Here is a 17,270-nt window from a genome sequence, read left to right on the forward strand (position 1 = left end):
CATCTTTCACTTCCGTGTTACGTAGCAGTGTAACGAAGCTGTAAACGTAAACAGTAGGTTTGCTCAACTTTTGGTCTCTTTTGGCAAACCTACATGGACAACACCTCAAGCAACTAAATCAGTATTATTGTATGCATCTATAAAGGTTCGGAACCAGTTTCTGTACTGAAATACAAAGTTTAGAGGCTCTGACAAGCTTACAGCTAATGCTAAATAGTATGTTAACGAGAGCTAGCTAACACTGCTAACAGTTAATTCAAACTTAGCTAACGAATGTTCATTATCAAGTCAACTGGTCAAGTCAAGTCAGGTACATCACGGCTATTTGGCAGGCAATGCAGACGTTTGTTGTCAAGTAAATAGCGTTAGTTTTATCTCATTCATTCATACGGACGTCGAGAAAAACGCTTGACATGTTCTAAGTTCGTTTAGCTAGTTAGCTTAACGGCCTCCAACTATTATTTTTGACTCGTAATGTGACGATGCTTATTTTTATATTTGTCTTTGTTTCAGATAATTACAAGATGTCTAGCAAAGAAGTGAAAACAGCATTGAAAAGTGCGAGAGAGGCCATAAAGAACAAAGAGTTCAAAGAAGCTCTGAAACACTGCAAGGTAAAGTATCTCAGATTCAGATACTAACAGAAGGGAGGTGTTTAATGAGCGTCTGTTCCGGTGAGTCTGTGTGCTGAATGAGACGATGTATAGCTGACTTTGCTCTCTTCATTGTGGTTTTAGGCTGTTTTGAAACTTGAGAAGAACAATTATAATGCATGGGTGTTCATCGGCCTAGCAGCCAGTGAACTCGAGCAACCAGATCAGGCTCAGACAGCCTATAAAAAGGCTGTGGAGTTGGAGCCCGAGCAGCTTCTGGCATGGCAGGTAAGGTGGGAGAATGCAGTGGACACTGCTTGCTGGTCAACATCTTGTACTAACTACACTTTGCATGTCTTACACTGAGAGCGAACCATTTGCTCAGTGTGTGCTTGTAAATTAAACCAATTCATTTCCTCCTGGATGCTACTGTTGAAAGGCTCAGTCCTTTAAAATGTGTTAATTTCTGCTGAGGATGTTGACTGTCATACTGTGTAACTCCTATAAACTGTGTCAAATGAATGCATTTGTGTTTTTAGGGCTTGGCAAATCTTTATGAGAAGACCGATCAGTGGGATTTCAAAGCCGAGCTGCCTAACGTCTATCAGAAGCTTGTTGATCTGTATGCAAGGTAACATTGAAAAAACCTTCAGGATGTGTCTTACAGCTGCAAAGGAAGTTGTGCTTGTGCAAACCTTGACTGGTTTCCCACATTTGTTTTGTCTTCTTATTGATTCTCATTTTGTCCTCCATTAACAGCTCTGACAAATGTAAATGTTATGAGACGATCAGAAAGCTGTCAGATAACTATCAGTCTGACAAAGAATATTTAAAGGTACGTAGTTTAAAGGCACATGTACGGTGACAAAAGAGAAACAGTTTTGTGTTCTTGTCACACATCTGAATACATTTGTGTGTTTGAACATAGTTGGCAAAGGTTTGGCTGCAGCTCCTTCAGCTGAAAGAGGAAGAGGCCGTGGACAAGAAAGAGCTACTGCAGCTATGGCAGCAGATGTCCCAACTCCTTTCAGACTGCCTTAATGAGGACGAACAGGACAATGAAACTCAGCAGCATGTAAGAGTGTAAAGACTGCATGTAAACAGAGATTTCCCTTAACTTGTTGAAGTGAGAAGCTCCAATTTCTCCCATTCACTGACAACCTTATAGATTTTCTTAATGCTGTTGTTTAGTGACCACATCTCTAAGTCGTCCACCCTTTGGTAACTGTTTTGTCTGCTTGTGGTTATCAGTTGATCACAGCATTTGAGAAGACTATGGTTCTCATGGATCCTGTACCAGGAGAGGAACACAAGAAGGTCTCAGCTGACTATGTCAAATGTCTCTCTAATGTAAGTGCGACTCATCTGATGTCTGTGTCACCACCACAGAAAGTCAAGGATTAGAGAGTGGTCATGTTTCTGAAAAATCGTGGGCCACCTCATACTTGTCCCTGTACAGATATTGTCTTAATTGGCTGCTCATCATGAATCTCCCCTCACTGCAGCTGCCACATGAAGAAGCCAAAATGAAAGAGGCGTGTGAGTCCATGCTGTGCCTCTACCCCAACCAAAGTTATCCTCTTGAAGTCCTTTGTTCTCACTACCTCAAAACAGGTAAGATACTGTTGTTGAGTTTCATTCGATAAGATATTCAGGCATTGAGGGGAATCTTTGACTTTTGCTCTCATTCTCACTCTTATGTTTTTATGTGAAGGTGTTCAGAACGAGGATGCAGTCAGATGTTTCTCCCGGCTCCTCAAGCTGGCTCCTAACAGTGGATTAGGTCACTTGGGTCTGGGAACCAAAGCACTACGAGAGGGGAGGTATCAAGATGCCATTAAGGATCTTGCACAAGGTTATTTTGCACATCAACAAGGATTCGGTTCTGTTTGGTTCTGAGATAGACACTTAATGTCCATCTATGATTTTTATACTAACTTCCCATGATCTGTCTCTCCTGTTTTATTAGGGTTGAAGAAAATGAGCTCGAGTACAGGATGGTACAGCCTGGCTGAAGCTCAATTTAAAATGCAGAAATACTCAGACAGTGCTAAATCATGCTCTCAAGGTATGTTTCGTCTGCTGTATATCACTGTAGTTATCTAGATGACCCCACACCAGCATGTAACCACTGATCCAGCTCGTCTAACAGAATATGTCCAATCAGACAAGTGCAGCCGTCTTTAGCTCCTGAAGCAGATACTGAACTTCACTGTGTGTGTGTGCTTCTATTAGGTGTGACCATGTGTGTTTCCGGAGACACGGAGCTTAGGGTCAAACTGCTTAAGCTGAAGTTAGAGGCTTTAGTCAGGAGTGGAGAAGAGACAGCTGCAGACCAGGCTTTGGAGACGTTTTCACAGGTAAAGTGACTGACGAATACTCTGTTTTAATAAGTAATGCAGCTGTAAAAACTACATTATCTATTCTGGGTGTCGTATGAAGATATTTTGTTGTTGCAAACTTGAACATACATGTGTAGCTCTGCATAATATCAAAGTAAATATCATATCATTGTTTGTTGTCTTTCTTTTCTCTTTTCTTTTAGATCCCAGGTGCTGAAAAAGACCCAGTTCTAGTTACCCTGAAAGGTCGTGCGTGCCTCAACAAGGGACAAGTTGACCAAGCACTAAAGGTTGAAAACCGTTTACCTCCTGAATTCTGTCTGTGAGGGTGTCAGATTTATTATATGATACTATGGGAGGCTCAGTATTGCAGTAAATTATTCATTAAATATGTAACTTTGGCCAGTTTTCAGAATTGAAGACTTGTTGATAAATTTCCATCCTCTTGTTTTAATATATGGAAAATGAGGACAGGATCTCTCAGAAAACAGATCTTAATCTTGCTGAAACTTCCTGATTGAATAAAGATTAAATAAAAAAGCAAGACAAATTAAACTCGTGTCTTCCGTAGGTGTCATCAGACCTGCTGGCCTCGAATCCTAACCTGTCTCAGGGGCTGGTACTGAGAGGACAGGCACATCTGGCTCAGGGCCAGCAGCAGCTGGCAGAGGAGAGGTGAAGACTGTTTTCCTTCCAGTGTCTTAAATCTAGTTAAAATCATTTTTGTGGTACAAAAAGGTTCATTTCTCCTGAGTAAACTTTCCTCTTTTGCATTTCTGCTGTTAAGTTTCCTAAAGGCGGCTTCCCTAAGCCCAGGCTGTGGAGAGTATTACTTCCTGCTGGGCCAACTCTACTGGGACATGGGAGAGGAGACCCGTAAAGACCGGAGCAAAGCCCATACACATTTGCTCAAGGTCAGTGCAGTTATTATTGAAATTTTGGTAGGCAAAGGGATTTTCTATTTCACTACATATTAATTTTAAAAATGCCACAAGTCGAGTATAGAATTGCATCCTGAAAGCTTCATTTGTCCATTTCAGGCTGCAAAGTTGGACCCACACCTTGGTTGTGTTTTTCGCTACCTTGGACATTATTACAGAGAGGTGGCAAACGATCACGGCCGGGCACGAGGCTGCTATAAGAGGGCGTTTGAGCTGGACAACGACGATGCAGAGTCTGGAGCCGCCTCAGTGGATCTCAGTATGGAGCAGAACGACATGGTAAGTGGATTTGCACCAAATAGACGCAAACTCCATGAAAAGCCATGACGTTCATGAACAGTTTTGCCATTTTGTAATGATGTTTCCTTCCTCGCTCCTCTTTTCCCTTTCTTCACTTTTTATTCTCCCCTCCTCTTCCCTAAATGCCACAGGACACTGCCTTGGCACTGCTTCAGTCAGTGATTGAGAAAGCCACTCCAGGCTCAGCTAAGTGGGCCTGGATGAGACGAGGGCTGTACTACCTGAAAGTCGGAGAGCATAAGCAAGCTACAGCTGAGTAAGGCTTTGCCATTTTCTACATTATCAAGGATATTTTTGAAGCAGTATCGACCATTTAATTTATGTTTATAGCCTGCAGGCAGCTCTGAGGGCAGACCCCGAGGACTGGGTGTGTTGGGAGTGTTTAGGTGAGGCCTATCTAAACCGCCGGAGCTTCACAGCGGCTCTGAAGGCGTTTGGGAAGGCCCATCAGCTTCAACCCTCCTCCATCTACAGCGTCTACCAGGCTGCTGCTATCAAACAGACCCTGGGCAAGTTCAAGGAGGCAGTTGCGGAGTACTTGCAGATCACAGCGCAGCAGGACTATGTTCCTGCTCTTAAAGGTTGGTGTTTATGTCAGTGTATCCAAGACCTTCACTTTGGGTTAATGTAATGCTCTTCTATCTCTGACTCATATATCTAAACCCGTGCATTGAATCAGATTGGTGTGATGTGTTGTTCAGGTCTGGGGGAGTGCCAGCTGGCACTGGCAAAAAGTTTGATGGAAGACTGCAGAGATGGAGGAGCCATTGACCTCATTCAGCAAGCCATACACAACCTCTTCAAGTAATGACCAGACATTAAATTTTAAAGTGAAATTAGGGTTTCATTACACTGCAGCATCACACACGTTTCTCTGATTTAATTCATCTCTCCTGTGCGTTCCTGTGCTCATCAGAGCCGTTGAGCTGCGTCCGGACCTGTCCTGTTTGTGGAAGCTGCTGGGAGATGCCTGCACCGCAGTCAGCACCGTGTCCCCAAACAGAGCCAGGGTTCAGGTGCCCGCCCTGCTGACTGGTTTAGACACCAACACCCAGACCCACACCCTGAACCAGGCCCAGACACTCAAAGTGGGTGAGAGGTATGACTGCAAACAGGCATGCATTTTCCAAACTGCCTATACCATTGCTGCTCTGCCAAAGCACACATTGGTAACATCAGTACACTAACAAAAAGTTGACATTGAATAGCTTTAATAGCATATTGGTCTTTATGTTACCCTCAAGTATAATGTCTGCCCCTGTGGGCCTATCATAGAGCCTGAACACTGAGCATTAGCTGCATGCTTTTGTCTGCAGGTGTTATGCCCGTGCTTTGAAGCTGATGTCTGACGTCCCCAGCCTTTGGTATGACCTAGGACTCAACTACTATCACCAGTCCAGTCTGACCCACCTCACAGAGGAAGACCAGAACTCCCCATCTCTGCCGCTAGAGAAGGCCCAGCAGGTAATTCAGAGTCCTGCACCACAACAGTTCTGCACTGTTTGCTCCCACAGTTGGTCCATTAAGAGTTTTATTTCCTCTTTTCAGTGTTTAAAAAAGGCGATCATGATGGACAGTGGGAACCATAGCTACTGGAGTGCCCTGGGAGTGATTTCCATCAGCAATGGTAATAATATGCTACCTCAGTCCTCTGAATAATAGCTGTCTACCCCACCTGGTGGACAGATTGATTTGTTGGTCATGGTGTACTTGACCCTTTGATGTATTTAATTGATCAAAATGAATGAAAAATGAACTGCACTCCCATTATTCAGTGTTGGATTATTGATGCAAAATGTTTTTTTTACTTTGAGTTGATAAAATCCAACTGCTTTTTATTGATCTGATCAGGAACTGATGCCCATATTTCATGTCACTTTCTCTCCGTCACATCAGGTTCTGAGAACTTTGCTCTGGCTCAGCATTGCTTCATCAAGTCCATTCAAGTCGAACCAAACGTACGTACTGCACATTTGCTCAGGTGATGGATCACAAATGTTCTTGTGTGACTTTTTAATATCTCTCTACAGAATGTTGTTGCTTGGACAAACCTTGGTACCCTGTATTTGAAGAAGGACAACATAGAGGTGTGTGATCAATGTTCTTATATGTACATTTTGTTTATGATGTAGTTCTATAAGCAGCAAAATTTAATCCATAGTTACAAGGATCTGATGTTTTCTTTGTTAAAGCCTGGTCTTGTTTTCTTAGCTTGCACATGAGGCCTTTAAGATTGCCCAGTCCCTGGAGCCACTTTATGTCAACTGCTGGATTGGACAGGTACAAAGACATCATGAGAAAAATGTTTAAGCCTTCTTAATTGCATTGCATGGGTGTTTCACAATGATGAGGATCATGTAAGAAGTGTAAGTAATGCTTTTAATGAGTTATAAAATGAGGACAGGGAAGAATCCATTTCTTGTCTTTCAGATATATATACATTTCATTTAGCTATGCAAGGATTTCAAGTTCGGTGGCAGCTAAAGATACCATATTCTAAAATTCAGTGTAATGGGGTTCTTTTGGTTAGCACATGCCTGAAATGTAGAGTTCAGGGTTTGATTATATTAAAAGAATTTGCATTACTGTCTGTGACCTCTTTGTCTCTCTCTGACTGAATGATTTTTTTTTTTTTTTATCCCCTTGTCCTCCTACCAGGCGCTGATAGCAGAGAGAGTGGGAAGCTATGACACCATGGATCTTTTCAGGCACACCACTGAATTAAGCACACATGTGTGTGACTTCCCAAAACCACTGGGTTTGCTGTAGTAATACTCGCTAATTAGCTGGCTAATAACATCTTTGCTTCAGTTTTATGTGCCACTCTGCAAAATTTTCAGCTATAAGCCTTTTGCTGCTACTTGAAAGTAATTAGGGGTGATAGCACGATGAAACAGAAAATGTGTAAGCCTTGCTATTATCCTTCCCTCATCTGCATCTCTGTACCCCGCATCTTTCGTCCGGCAGATGGAGGGAGTGAAAGGTTATGCCTACTGGGTGTGTTCCACCCTGCTGGATAAGAGCAACAGAGACTCTGAACTGTACCGCTACAACATAGTCCAGATGAACGCCATCTCCGCTGCTCAGGTGGCACTCAGCAAGTACACAGGTACAGCATCTGTTTGTGTGTCTGTGTGCCTTTGAATCTGCCCGTTCCACCCAGCGGATTGATTCGTCTGGCGTCATGAAAAGGCAATCGATCCAGTGAGCAGCGTGGGGGACTAATGCTGTTGTCAAGCTGTGCTCCGGAACAAAGGAGGAGTATTAACAACAGTGGCGACCAAATAATTGGCAAGAATAATTAGTGAACAAGTGTTGGAAAACATTTACACAAATCCTCATAGAACACACACCAGGTCTGTTTGGCTGAATTACCCCCAACGTCTTGGAGGCGGTCACTTGTTTTACACAGACAGTGTGTCTGCTCAGTTTCTCTCCACATCATCATTTATTTTTACTTGGCTCTGCTCCACTCTGGCAGTACCAGTATGTTGGCATGGCTGCTCATCAGTGCTGAGTTAAAATGACGCTACATTCAGCTGTATGTGTTGGTCTGTGGAGATGAAAATCAAATGGATATTGGTTAGAGTGGAGGCAGTGTCAGACAAAAGATGGAGACAGTTCTGTCTGATATCAGGCAGGTGTTTGGGTGATGTGTTAGAGACGGGTGTTGTTTCTTTTCTCTCAGAGAGGATCCAGTCTGACCCCGATGCCTTCATCATGCTTGGCTACCTGAACGAGCATCTGCAGCTGAAGAGGCAGGCCTTACAGGCTTACCAGAGGTATCACACGAACAGTACACCAAGAAAATAATGAGGGACAAAATGTGTTGTACAGTTTGATATGTGTTTTTTTACATTTCATCGTTGTTCAATCTTTGTCCTCAGAGCTGTTGAGCTGCTTCAGTCCAAGTCCTCAACGGAGGAGCTGGCTTTTGCTCTGGGCAGCTATGGCCGCGCTTTGTGGTAACAGCCTGCCATCTCATTGCTTCAGTACTTTAACAGTCATTGACAATACTTAACAAATACCCCAAACTTCATTCTTTGTATGTCCTACTGTGTCTTTTACAGCACCTCGGGCCAGTGGGACGAGGCGGTGCGTGTGTATAACTCCACTCCCCTGCAGGAGCTCAGTGATCTGACTGGGCTGGCTCTGGCCTACTGCAGGGCAGGGCTCATCCCAGATAGCATCAGTGGTGAGGACTGGGAGACTCAGTGAAATCAGAGATGTGTTTGCATGCCAGAGTGACTGTGAGTAAACTGCTGTGTGTGTGTGTGTGTGTGCTGCAGCCTATGAGCGTGCCTTGGCTGTGGCGTCCAGTGAAAAGGATAAGGCTTACATCCTGACAGCTCTGGCCCTGCTTCAGCACCGGCAGGGTAACCTAGACTCAGCCAAGACTCTGCTGTTTAAGTGGTGAGTGCACAGTGTTGTCTGCTATGGTTTTGGTGGAGTTTGTCCTTGTCCTCTAACTAAAATACTGCACAAAGGTGATTTATGTGTGTGTTCCTCTGAAGTTTAGGGTTTGATTGACTGCATTCCAGCATAGTTTGTGCTAATACTTGTACTATACTGGCTTGCAAGCAAAACACATTTGTCTGTTTTCTGTCTCCACAGCTTAGTGTTAAAGGAGCCAATCTCAGAGTCCCTGCTGTGTTTATGTGCCCTGGGATTGGTCCACAGCGATGCTACGTTAGCTTCTGCCGCCCTGACTGAGCTGCTGAAGCAAGGTTCAGCCTCTGGGAGTGTCGTAGAGCAGCGGTGTCTGCTCACCTGCGCCTTGCTGGCCCTGCAGGGCAACTACAGCGCGGTGCAAAGAGAGGCCTCCAGGGCTGTGCACAGGCAAGCAGCTTGGTTGAATTGTTGAGAGTGCTCTGGCAATGTGCTGAATCCTGCAATAGCCTGATTTGACTGGGAAAAAGATCAATTCAATCAAAACTTCAGTGTGATCAAACTGCGTTTTTGACACTGAAGGCTAGTACTTAACCTTTTGTTTCAAGTGCATATTGTGGAGGATTACACAATAAGTGTGTTTGATTGGATGTGTCACTGGACTCATTATCATTCATTTTGGGAGAGTTTTTGGATATAAATGTCTGCTTCTGTAAAGAACATGTAGGAATATGAACATAAGTCTGGTTAAATACCTTGAAGAATTATCAACAGGTGCGACAGTCCCCTGGACAGTGTAGCAGCGTCTTATATGCTCAGTAATTCTTAGGATATGTTTATTTAAGCCTGTATTTAAGGTACAGATTCTGCAGTCTTCCACAGTCTAACTCTGTATTATTTTCCTGTTTTATTTACAGCAATCCTGGAAACCCATCTCTGTGGGCCCTGCTGTCCAGACTGATACCACAATACTACCCCAGGAAGGCAAATGTAAGCCTGCACACAAGCACAAACATTACACACATCTCAAGCACAAGCCCAGGAAATCTGCACTCACACACATTTAACTGAGCCGCCTCCACTTTTGCTGGACAGTTCTAGTGGAAGGGTTCATGGTTTTGTCTGCTGTGTATTCCAGGGCGGGGCTGTGGCTGGTCATGTCGCGTGTCTCTCCAGTATGACCCAAGGAAAGGTAAAGTGACTGTATTCGTGGTGACATGGCTGTTATTTATAGTGTTTAATCTGTTTTACACTGGAGATGTGTCAGCATTCAAAATAAATGAAAATAAGAAAATAATGTTAGAGTAAATATTGACTCTGGTGCCACCGTGTTTGTCTGTGACATTGAGCTGGTTTAACGTGTGTGCCTGCAGAGGGCGTTGTTGTACAGTGGAGTGAACCAGCTGGCTGGTGGGAGACACTCTGGAGAGGACCGTCACAGGAATGCACTGAAGACGATGCAGAGAGCTGTGCTGCTCTGTCCTGGTATAAATATACTGTATACTGTGTATGATACACCTTTGTAAGGACCTTCTTCTAGATAATGATGTACCAGTAATGTTCACAGTAAATAGAACTTCGGCAGCTTTGTGACACCCTTTCGATGGATGTAAAGCTACCTGACCCCAGCCTTTGAAGGAATAACTGTGTGATCTGAGTGTCCACTCCTGTCTCTCTACGTTCAGATGATCCAGCGGCGTGGGCGGGATTAATGGCTGCCTGTCACACAGAAAACACTTCCTGTTATCTCTCAGGTTCTGCTCCTTGCAGACAAGGGCTGGAGCAAACCCTCATGTCTGTGGTTTCTGAGAAAGGTGTGTGTGCATTGGTGCATGTGTGTTTTCTTCTGTTAAACATTTTTGTGTGTTTGAGTGTGTAGCTGATGCCTTTCTGTATCCCAGTACATACTGTGGAGGCGATAGAGCGCCCTCTGGCCCAGACTCTAGAGGGCTGGGTACTACAACAGGCAGTGACTGGTCTCATGCTGGGGGGGCAGCTGGAGCAGGCAGAAGCCCTCTGCTCACAGGTGGGATATGAACACACACACACAGCCTCAGCGTTGTTCTCTGATTTACTTCATCATAGAGAGGGTTAGAGTTGTTTCAGACAGAATTGAAAATAGGTGAAGTGATACAGGTTTCATTCAGAGCGTGGCCTCGTCTTTCCCTCACGCTCTGCCTGCTTTGTCTCAGGTGCTGAATGTTTCTCCAGAACACCCAGCAGTGCTGCTCTCACTGAGACAGGTGCAGTGTCAGCGCCTCCTTGTTGCCAGTGGTGGTGCTGTCCTCCCCGACTCTGCGCTGGAGCAGCTAAACAGCACAGTGATGATGAACCCCACCAACCTCGGGGCATGGCACGTAAGTGAACAGCTTCATCACTCGGGACAGTGCTTTGTATTGCAGTGATTTACTGATGAGCTGTTACTCTTTCATTTCAAGCACCAGTTGTTTTACGCACTGCTGTACCATAGACTGTACAAAACAGGAGCGTGGTAGCTGCAGCCAGAAGGGGGGAATTGGCTTGAACATACCGATGGTCTCAGACTCAGGTCACTTGAAATGTTTAAATGTTGAGGTCATGAAATGTTAACATGTTGTTGCTGAAGCCATGTTGTGCTTCCACTGAGACGCTGGCCTAATGAAGACCATTTCGGCGCCTTGCTTGAGATCTCAGATAGCTGCACTTCACATCAAATGGCTGCTACCAGCAGGGGAGAAGCAGCAAAGATGCCAGGCTCTCTCTTTCATGTCGTGAACATATTGGCAGATTGTAGCCATGGCTAATGACCACAAATGCTACAGTATAAATGTTAAAACGTGGAGCGATGTCTCACTCTGTGCAAACATAGACAGATAACATACAGTCATTACTGAATCAACGTGCAGTCAGCAAATTTATGTTTGAGTTCATTGTTTCTGCAAGTAATAAAGCAGAAATTTGGCTTCATTCTATGTCATTAGTACCTGAAGATAGTAACATTTTTGTACCAGTAGTTTTCTAGTTTTAAGCAAGGATTACCTTTCAGTGATTATCAGATGTTAACTGTGTCATCCTCCTTCTTTCTCTCCTCTCTTCTCCTTCTAATCTGTCCTCTAATCTTTATCTCTCATTGCCTCTAACAATCTCTCTTCCTTCACCTCTCCATCCCTCTTTACATCTCCCATTCTCACCTCTACTCCCACTTGTCCATCATCCTGCAATCACTCTCCTCCTCTCAGTGGCTGGCTGAGGTGTATCGTAGCCAGGGCCTGCTGGTCCAGGCAGTCATGGCTTACAGGCAGAGTCTGCAGCTGGCCTCACAGCTCGGCGTGCACAGCAGCCAGGTCGCCAGCCTGCTTCGACTAGCCCTGCTCGCCCTCGGACCCTGTATGGTGAGTCCCTGCTCAATCTAGTTCAGAAATATTCCCAATTATAGGATAATAAACAGCCACTACAGTACTGCTTTGTGTGGTATATATTCCAAATTTAGGTAGCACTATGGAAGGATGGTATGTTTCTTTTGTCTCAGGAGTAATTTAGCTACGAGGACTCTCAGTGTTTTAGAATAATGCCAGAAGACACACAAGGCTAGAGGCCGCTCCCGCCTGCATCCCTGTCACGTGGACAGAAACAAGGCAGAGGAGATGAAAGATGGGTGAACATCCAGCAGAATTACAGGATCAGAAGCCAAGGCCAAGTGGAAATACAAACAAGAGCTTTGTGATATAACTGGAGGGGATGTAGTTTTTAGTCCACTGCTCACAGAACAGAAGATCCCACAGCTGCTTAGCATAGTTAAATACAGTTCATTTCATCATCTAATTTTGACTGCAGCCACTGCTCCTCTGAAAGCAGATACTTATGCAGAGGAGACAGGGTTTTCACGAACATTGTTAGAAAAGAATTTTAGCAGGTGAATGAAGCTTAATTTTGTGTTGCTATAGCTAGTTTTAATCTCAACCCCATGTGATCTGACCCCTCAGGCGGGCGTCCCAGGGAACGACTGGTCGGACCTGATCCTAGAAGCCACCACTGAGGTCTTGAAGCTGGGCTCGTCCCATATGGCCCTCCTTTTCCAGGCCCTGCTCCAGTATGTGACCAAGATGGCTGCCAGGTCAGTGCCTCTCACTGCAGATGCACATCCATGTTGCAGACATGTGGGTTGTTCTGCACAGATATGCAAAACCATCTTATCCCAATGGTGTGTAAGTGTGTGTACATGTATCATCTAAAGTGATTAAATGACTAATAAGATTCCTGAAACTTCAGATTTATGCCTCCATCTGTCTTTTCAAGATGTTGGTACTTTTGGAACTGCTAAGCAATTTACAAAGTTTCTGTCCTGACATAATAGCCTTCTGTCACTACCCCACAGGCCTGCCAGGACGCTTAATTAGAAAGCTACGTTCATCAGAGAGCTGAGGAGGACAACTATGCCAATCATGAACTGGCTAAAACTGAGATATGCTGCAGGAACTCCTCCGTGCCAAGCTTAACGAGAGGCCCCTCCATGCCAGAGACAAGTTTAATATTACTGTTTACTGTGTATTGGAAAATGTAGAGAACGGTTATGGATTCAGACAGAGTTTCAACCCAGAATAGCAGAAGTAGGACATGTGTGCCAGGTAATTTCAGCGAGACAACAAACCAGATCAGCAGCCGTCCAATTCCTTATGTTTTCAAGAGCGAACGAGCGTGCGTCTTTACATCAACACAGGCAGCACAATTAGGATTATACAGAGCAAGTTTCTGCCACTTCATTCACAAATGCCTTTCCGAAATGTTGGCCTGGGTGCACGAGACATCCAAAGACATGCAAATTATTTTGGTTTACAAGTAACAAGTATGCTTTTGCTCATTTCTGTGTGTGTCCTCCGCAGGGAAACAAGGCGTTTGTTGGAGAGGCTGGTTTACGTCCCTTCTCAAGACTTCCCTGTGACAGTGGTGCAGGTGGCCAGCTGGTACCTCCTCAGACACTTGCATGCCAAAAACGACGAAGAACTAATGAATGTGAGCACGTAGCTGCCTCATACCTGCACTGACACCAGTTTGAATCGTTTTTGCGGTGATATATGTACAGTATGAAACTGAAACTAGTCATCTTACATCTGTATTGGTGGTTTACTTTCACCACAGCTTTGACAATGAGCGTATTCTCCCATCTGTTTTGCAGGTCCTTTTGCAACATGCCCAGATGAATGGAGATCAAAGACTGCTGAAGTTTCATTCGCTGCTTGCCTCTTCTGCATCCTGAATTTTATCTACAACTGCGCCGTTATGAAATCATGCAGCTTGGTGGGTTTATCCACAGGCCAAATTCATCATCAAGTCAGCTTTTGTGCACTTCTTCACTAAAATGCAGTATTCAGGAAATCAAATCCAATAAATAAATCAAGTATTATCTCAGAATGTACTCCACATAAAGTGACCAGTGTCCACATTCAGGCTGAAATAAAGGCATTTTGCTCAATATATAAAGATTGTGTCACCTTCATCATCTACCAGTATCATACAAATATTTGGTGCCTTTGCAGTGCCTACCACCTCTTGTTCTTTTGGGGTCGAACACACAATCCTGCTCAAGGCCGCTGGGCACGGCTTTCATGCCACAGTTGGGGGGGCACCCAGGCAGTGTCTAGCCCCGCATGCTCCAGGTGTACTGCATGGCATGGTTGCCCTTGACACGGCCAACACGTAACTTGAGGACCACCTGATCTGAAGGGTTATTATGTAATGGCCTTCTTATCACGACTGACCTACACGCCCTTCCCCAGCATGTTACCTGATGACTGCTGAAAGCCATTTGCAATGATGAGCTGTCCACTGGCAATGCTGGTACCATGGTACATGGTGTACACCCCATGGTCTCTGGGCACCTGAGATGCCCCCAGCCCCCATGACCGGCGATCGTCACACAATCTGAAAATTGTTCTGCACTTGAAATACTTAAGGAAGCAGTATGATTTGTTAAAGATATGAAAATCAGATATGTTATAAAATATTTGCAGTGGTAACCTGACAGTCCTAACTGAGTCACAAAAGCTGGTGTAAGTTAACAAAGGCTATTGTTTATTTGTTGTAATGTTAACTTGTAAATGAGCTAATTTTATCGTCAGTGAGGAATGCAACCCTGACACTTTTTCCATATACTATTATATTGATATACAGAACTATCTGCGGGCGTCATCATGGCCGGTTAGCTCAGTTGGTTAGAGCGTGGTGCTAATAACGCCAAGGTCGCGGGTTCGATCCCCGTACGGGCCAACTGACATTTTTAAGTTGTGTGACTGATGTTGTCATTATTTTCACAGAAATATAACTCCATACAGTTTAGAGCAAAAGACAACTATACATCTTAGCCTGTAGCAGCATAAACACCATCGTTCCACATTATTATGCTGTTTTATGACTACTGTTGGTTATTTTGTTGACTTTCTCTATAAATATAGCAAAATATAAGGTCCTTTGAAATGAAAAAACAAAAAACTAAATATCAGTGAGGGAGTTGTTTTCTGTTCCCTCAGCAAGTTTTACTTTCTGTTCAACAGGTTTTAGTGCAGTTTTGATGACGTCACAGAAGCTTTTTTTCTCTTCATGGCCGGTTAGCTCAGTTGGTTAGAGCGTGGTGCTAATAACGCCAAGGTCGCGGGTTCGATCCCCGTACGGGCCAATGAGTACTTTTCAAATTGGGCCAGTTGCATGAATTCGAAGGAAAGCCCAGTGATAAGTCGTTTCCTGTTCCCTCAGCAAGTTTTATTCTGTTCAATGGGTTTCATTTCAGAGATACAACGTCTGCTTGTGACGTGCTGTTCAGGAACCTCCTCAAACTAATGTTTTATTCACGATGTGTAACTCTTCACCATCTCAAATTCTGTGCCAGCAAAAGTATGAATTCCGTTCAATAGGTTTCATTTCCAGTTTTGATGACGTCACAAACGTGCTTTCCGTGGCCGGTTAGCTCAGTTGGTTAGAGCGTGGTGCTAATAACGCCAAGGTCGCGGGTTCGATCCCCGTACGGGCCACTTACTATTATTTAAGTAGTGTCATCACTTCCACAATTTGTCAACTGAAACTGGTACTTTACACCCTTTCACGATGCATGACAACTTCAGGTCCAAATTGGAGCTGTTTTGCAACTTGATATAGACAATAATTTAAGCTACTCTATTTCATTTCATTTCAGCAGCAAGTATTATTTCGCACAATAGGTGTCATTTGCAGTTTTGGTGACGTCACGAACTACGCTTCTCGTCGGCCGGTTAGCTCAGTTGGTTAGAGCGTGGTGCTAATAACGCCAAGGTCGCGGGTTCGATCCCCGTACGGGCCAAGAGAAGCTTTTCATACGTCACACACTGCCTCAAAGAAAATTTACAGATTCCCTGAAAGGTCCATTCGTCAAACTCTACTGGTTTACTCTTAAGTTACACCTGCAGTAACCGGTTTGAGGGCAGCAGTAACCGGTTTGAGGGCAGCAGAAACAAGTTGGGAAAATACCATCACATTAAAAATTGATAAGTCACCGTTTGATTAGAGAAATTTATCAATTATGAAGCAACATTATCCTCCTTTTGTTGTCATGGTTCTGGCCGCCCGACAAATGTAAAATCCAATACTCAGTCTGTTGCTGTGATGATGTGGCGAGTGTAGGACAGAGTGGAAAACCCAGCGGAGTGCGCTGTCAGAAACTGCGTCCTTTTCCATTCTTTTATAAAGCAGTAGTCTGTGCTATGTAGTGGTCTCAGATAACAAAGCCATTACATTTTATGACTCCCAGTGCTCTGACCTTCGAAAAAAAACTGCAGAGTAATGTACGATGGAAAACTCTTTCTGTTTGTGTGTATCTGCCTGAAAAAAAGTCGCTTTGAAAACCCAGCCGTTCCCTTACAGCAGGTTTGATGACGTCACAAGATACGCTAAAACGTGGCCGGTTAGCTCAGTTGGTTAGAGCGTGGTGCTAATAACGCCAAGGTCGCGGGTTCGATCCCCGTACGGGCCAAAAATTCTTTTTTTCTTGTCAGATTAATAACGCCTATCTGTATGTTGAACACAGCCTCAAAGTTTGTAGATCCCCTTGTACATTCACAAGTTAAACTTAATGTCTTGTCCTGGTTTACTGTTGAACTTAACACCTGCAGTATCTGGTCTGAGGGCAGCGGTTCACTGCGATTCTGCAGTTCGGGAGCAATTTACCATTCATTTGTTATCGTGGATTTGACCTCCTGGCAGACATAAGTCCAATACTCACTCTGTTAGAGCTTTGTTTTTAGTCTCTACCTGCTCCCGAGGTAAACTTCCTGTAGAGGAAAAGCCGCGTTGGTAGCCTAATAATGAGAACTGCGACCAATCCCGATGCACCTGCACCGTCCTCATAAATCCGGATTCACTGTGAACGTACTGTGAGATGAAGTGCCGTCAATTAACCATACGTGAAGCCGAAATAGCTCAGTTGGGAGAGCGTTAGACTGAAGATCTAAAGGTCCCTGGTTCGATCCCGGGTTTCGGCAGAGGTTTTCCTTTCAATAACCTGACCTGCTGACACATTATCAGTCTCAAATAATCAGATCCAGATTGCATCTCTAGATATTCTGGTGTTAAATAATGAACATATACCTTGTATCTGTGACATTACATGAAAGAAAGACTCTTTAAAGCAATGTGCATTTGCATGATCTTAAAATAGTGAATATTTAATCACGTTACTTAGTAAACAAACAATAATAACATTT

General features: G+C 44.1%; 1 protein-coding gene and 6 non-coding genes across 8 annotated transcripts; all 7 read left to right on the forward strand.

The window, feature by feature from the left end:
- The first annotated feature begins 1 nt into the window (after position 1).
- Positions 2-14,022, forward strand: skic3 (SKI3 subunit of superkiller complex). 2 transcript variants are annotated; one of them, XM_076731430.1, is made up of 41 exons: positions 2-145; positions 514-614; positions 738-881; positions 1,133-1,224; positions 1,353-1,428; positions 1,522-1,668; positions 1,845-1,943; positions 2,099-2,207; positions 2,308-2,448; positions 2,563-2,661; positions 2,829-2,953; positions 3,139-3,225; positions 3,507-3,610; positions 3,723-3,849; positions 3,976-4,155; positions 4,308-4,432; positions 4,507-4,757; positions 4,878-4,980; positions 5,093-5,275; positions 5,493-5,640; positions 5,725-5,803; positions 6,073-6,134; positions 6,207-6,263; positions 6,388-6,456; positions 6,835-6,909; positions 7,144-7,285; positions 7,865-7,958; positions 8,064-8,141; positions 8,247-8,371; positions 8,466-8,589; positions 8,791-9,015; positions 9,483-9,555; positions 9,704-9,757; positions 9,939-10,050; positions 10,251-10,379; positions 10,467-10,591; positions 10,758-10,922; positions 11,784-11,936; positions 12,528-12,658; positions 13,425-13,554; positions 13,718-14,022. In XM_076731430.1, exons 2-41 carry the CDS (start codon positions 525-527, stop codon positions 13,796-13,798), a joined length of 4,713 nt encoding a protein of 1,570 aa, XP_076587545.1. In that variant the 5' UTR covers positions 2-145; positions 514-524; the 3' UTR covers positions 13,799-14,022. The 2 variants fall into 2 exon arrangements, with proteins under 2 accessions (XP_076587545.1, XP_076587546.1); XM_076731431.1 differs by lacking the exon at positions 2-145 and adding an exon at positions 395-415.
- Positions 14,023-14,734: 712 nt separating this feature from the next.
- trnai-aau (transfer RNA isoleucine (anticodon AAU)) lies at positions 14,735-14,808 on the forward strand. The gene has a single exon. It is a non-coding gene; the product is annotated as a tRNA-Ile (tRNA).
- A 332-nt stretch (positions 14,809-15,140) lies between these two features.
- trnai-aau (transfer RNA isoleucine (anticodon AAU)) lies at positions 15,141-15,214 on the forward strand. The gene has a single exon. It is a non-coding gene; the product is annotated as a tRNA-Ile (tRNA).
- Positions 15,215-15,492: 278 nt separating this feature from the next.
- On the forward strand, positions 15,493-15,566 carry trnai-aau (transfer RNA isoleucine (anticodon AAU)). Its single transcript has one exon. It is a non-coding gene; the product is annotated as a tRNA-Ile (tRNA).
- A 231-nt stretch (positions 15,567-15,797) lies between these two features.
- On the forward strand, positions 15,798-15,871 carry trnai-aau (transfer RNA isoleucine (anticodon AAU)). Its single transcript has one exon. It is a non-coding gene; the product is annotated as a tRNA-Ile (tRNA).
- Positions 15,872-16,466: 595 nt separating this feature from the next.
- trnai-aau (transfer RNA isoleucine (anticodon AAU)) lies at positions 16,467-16,540 on the forward strand. The gene has a single exon. It is a non-coding gene; the product is annotated as a tRNA-Ile (tRNA).
- Positions 16,541-16,975: 435 nt separating this feature from the next.
- trnaf-gaa (transfer RNA phenylalanine (anticodon GAA)) lies at positions 16,976-17,048 on the forward strand. The gene has a single exon. It is a non-coding gene; the product is annotated as a tRNA-Phe (tRNA).
- The last annotated feature ends 222 nt before the right edge of the window (positions 17,049-17,270 follow it).

This window comes from Chaetodon auriga, chromosome 5, assembly GCF_051107435.1.
Source record: "Chaetodon auriga isolate fChaAug3 chromosome 5, fChaAug3.hap1, whole genome shotgun sequence".
Lineage (NCBI taxonomy): Eukaryota > Metazoa > Chordata > Actinopteri > Chaetodontiformes > Chaetodontidae > Chaetodon > Chaetodon auriga.

Excerpts from the sequence above, each read along its gene's own strand:
- skic3 (XM_076731430.1), top strand. The coding sequence starts at position 525 with ATGTCTAGCAAAGAAGTGAAAACAGCATTGAAAAGTGCGAGAGAGGCC. Across the intron at positions 615-737 it reads AAGCTCTGAAACACTGCAAG|GCTGTTTTGAAACTTGAGAA; the intron begins GTAAAGTATCTC and ends TTGTGGTTTTAG. Across the intron at positions 10,380-10,466 it reads GTCTGTGGTTTCTGAGAAAG|TACATACTGTGGAGGCGATA; the intron begins GTGTGTGTGCAT and ends TCTGTATCCCAG.